Source organism: Nicotiana attenuata, unplaced genomic scaffold (assembly GCF_001879085.1).
Source record: "Nicotiana attenuata strain UT unplaced genomic scaffold, NIATTr2, whole genome shotgun sequence".
Taxonomy (NCBI): Eukaryota; Viridiplantae; Streptophyta; class Magnoliopsida; order Solanales; family Solanaceae; genus Nicotiana; species Nicotiana attenuata.
The window spans coordinates 4,921-5,611 of NW_017691267.1; the positions used below are offsets into that span (position 1 = coordinate 4,921).

A 691-nucleotide genomic window follows, 5' to 3' on the forward strand; every position below is an offset into this window, starting at 1 on the left:
GATGCACTTACGGTTGCAAGATTTTAAGACCGTAAGTGAGTATAACTCTGCTGTATTTCGAATAACTTCCCAATTGAAATTATGTGGGGAAGTTATGAATGATGAGGATTTGCTGGAAAAGACTCTTACGACTTTTCATGCCTCAAATATGGTATTACAGCAGCAATACCGTGAAAGGGGTTTTAAAAAGTATTCTGAATTGATCTCATGCCTTCTGGTGGCTGAGCAACATAATACCCTTTTGCTGAAAAATCATGAAGCCCGTCCCACAGGGTCAGCTCCGCTTCCTGAAGCGAATATGGGAGCTAGACGTGATAAGTCTGGAAAAAGACAGAATAATAATCATGGCCATATGAATGTACGTGGGCATGGCAATGGTAAGAGACGATATAATAGTCGTCATCATGGTGGTCATGGCAAACGAGAGAACAATATGGGTTCTCAAAACAATCCTTCAAGAGGCAAAAGCGGTAACTGCCACCGCTGTGGCATGAAAGGTCATTGGAAAACTGAATGCCGTGCACCTGAGCATTTTGTCAGGCTTTATCAAAACTCCATTAAAAGAAAGGCAAATAATGTTGGAGCATCTTCTGCTAATGCCCCAGTGGAGTCACACTTGACCTTTAAAAATGATTTTGAGGCAGGGCCTTCAAACAAAATGATGACAATGCCGAGGCAAATCTTGCTTTGA

At 41.8% G+C, this 691-nt stretch overlaps 1 protein-coding gene across 1 annotated transcript; it reads left to right on the forward strand.

Annotated features, from left to right (window-relative positions):
• Positions 1 to 148: 148 nt before the first annotated feature.
• On the forward strand, positions 149 to 675 carry LOC109222504 (the record flags this gene model as incomplete). The annotated part of the gene is made up of 1 exon (XM_019386854.1): positions 149 to 675. A coding segment is annotated over exon 1 (527 nt), but the record flags the coding sequence as incomplete, so codon positions are not given.
• Between the last annotated feature and the right edge of the window lie 16 nt (positions 676 to 691).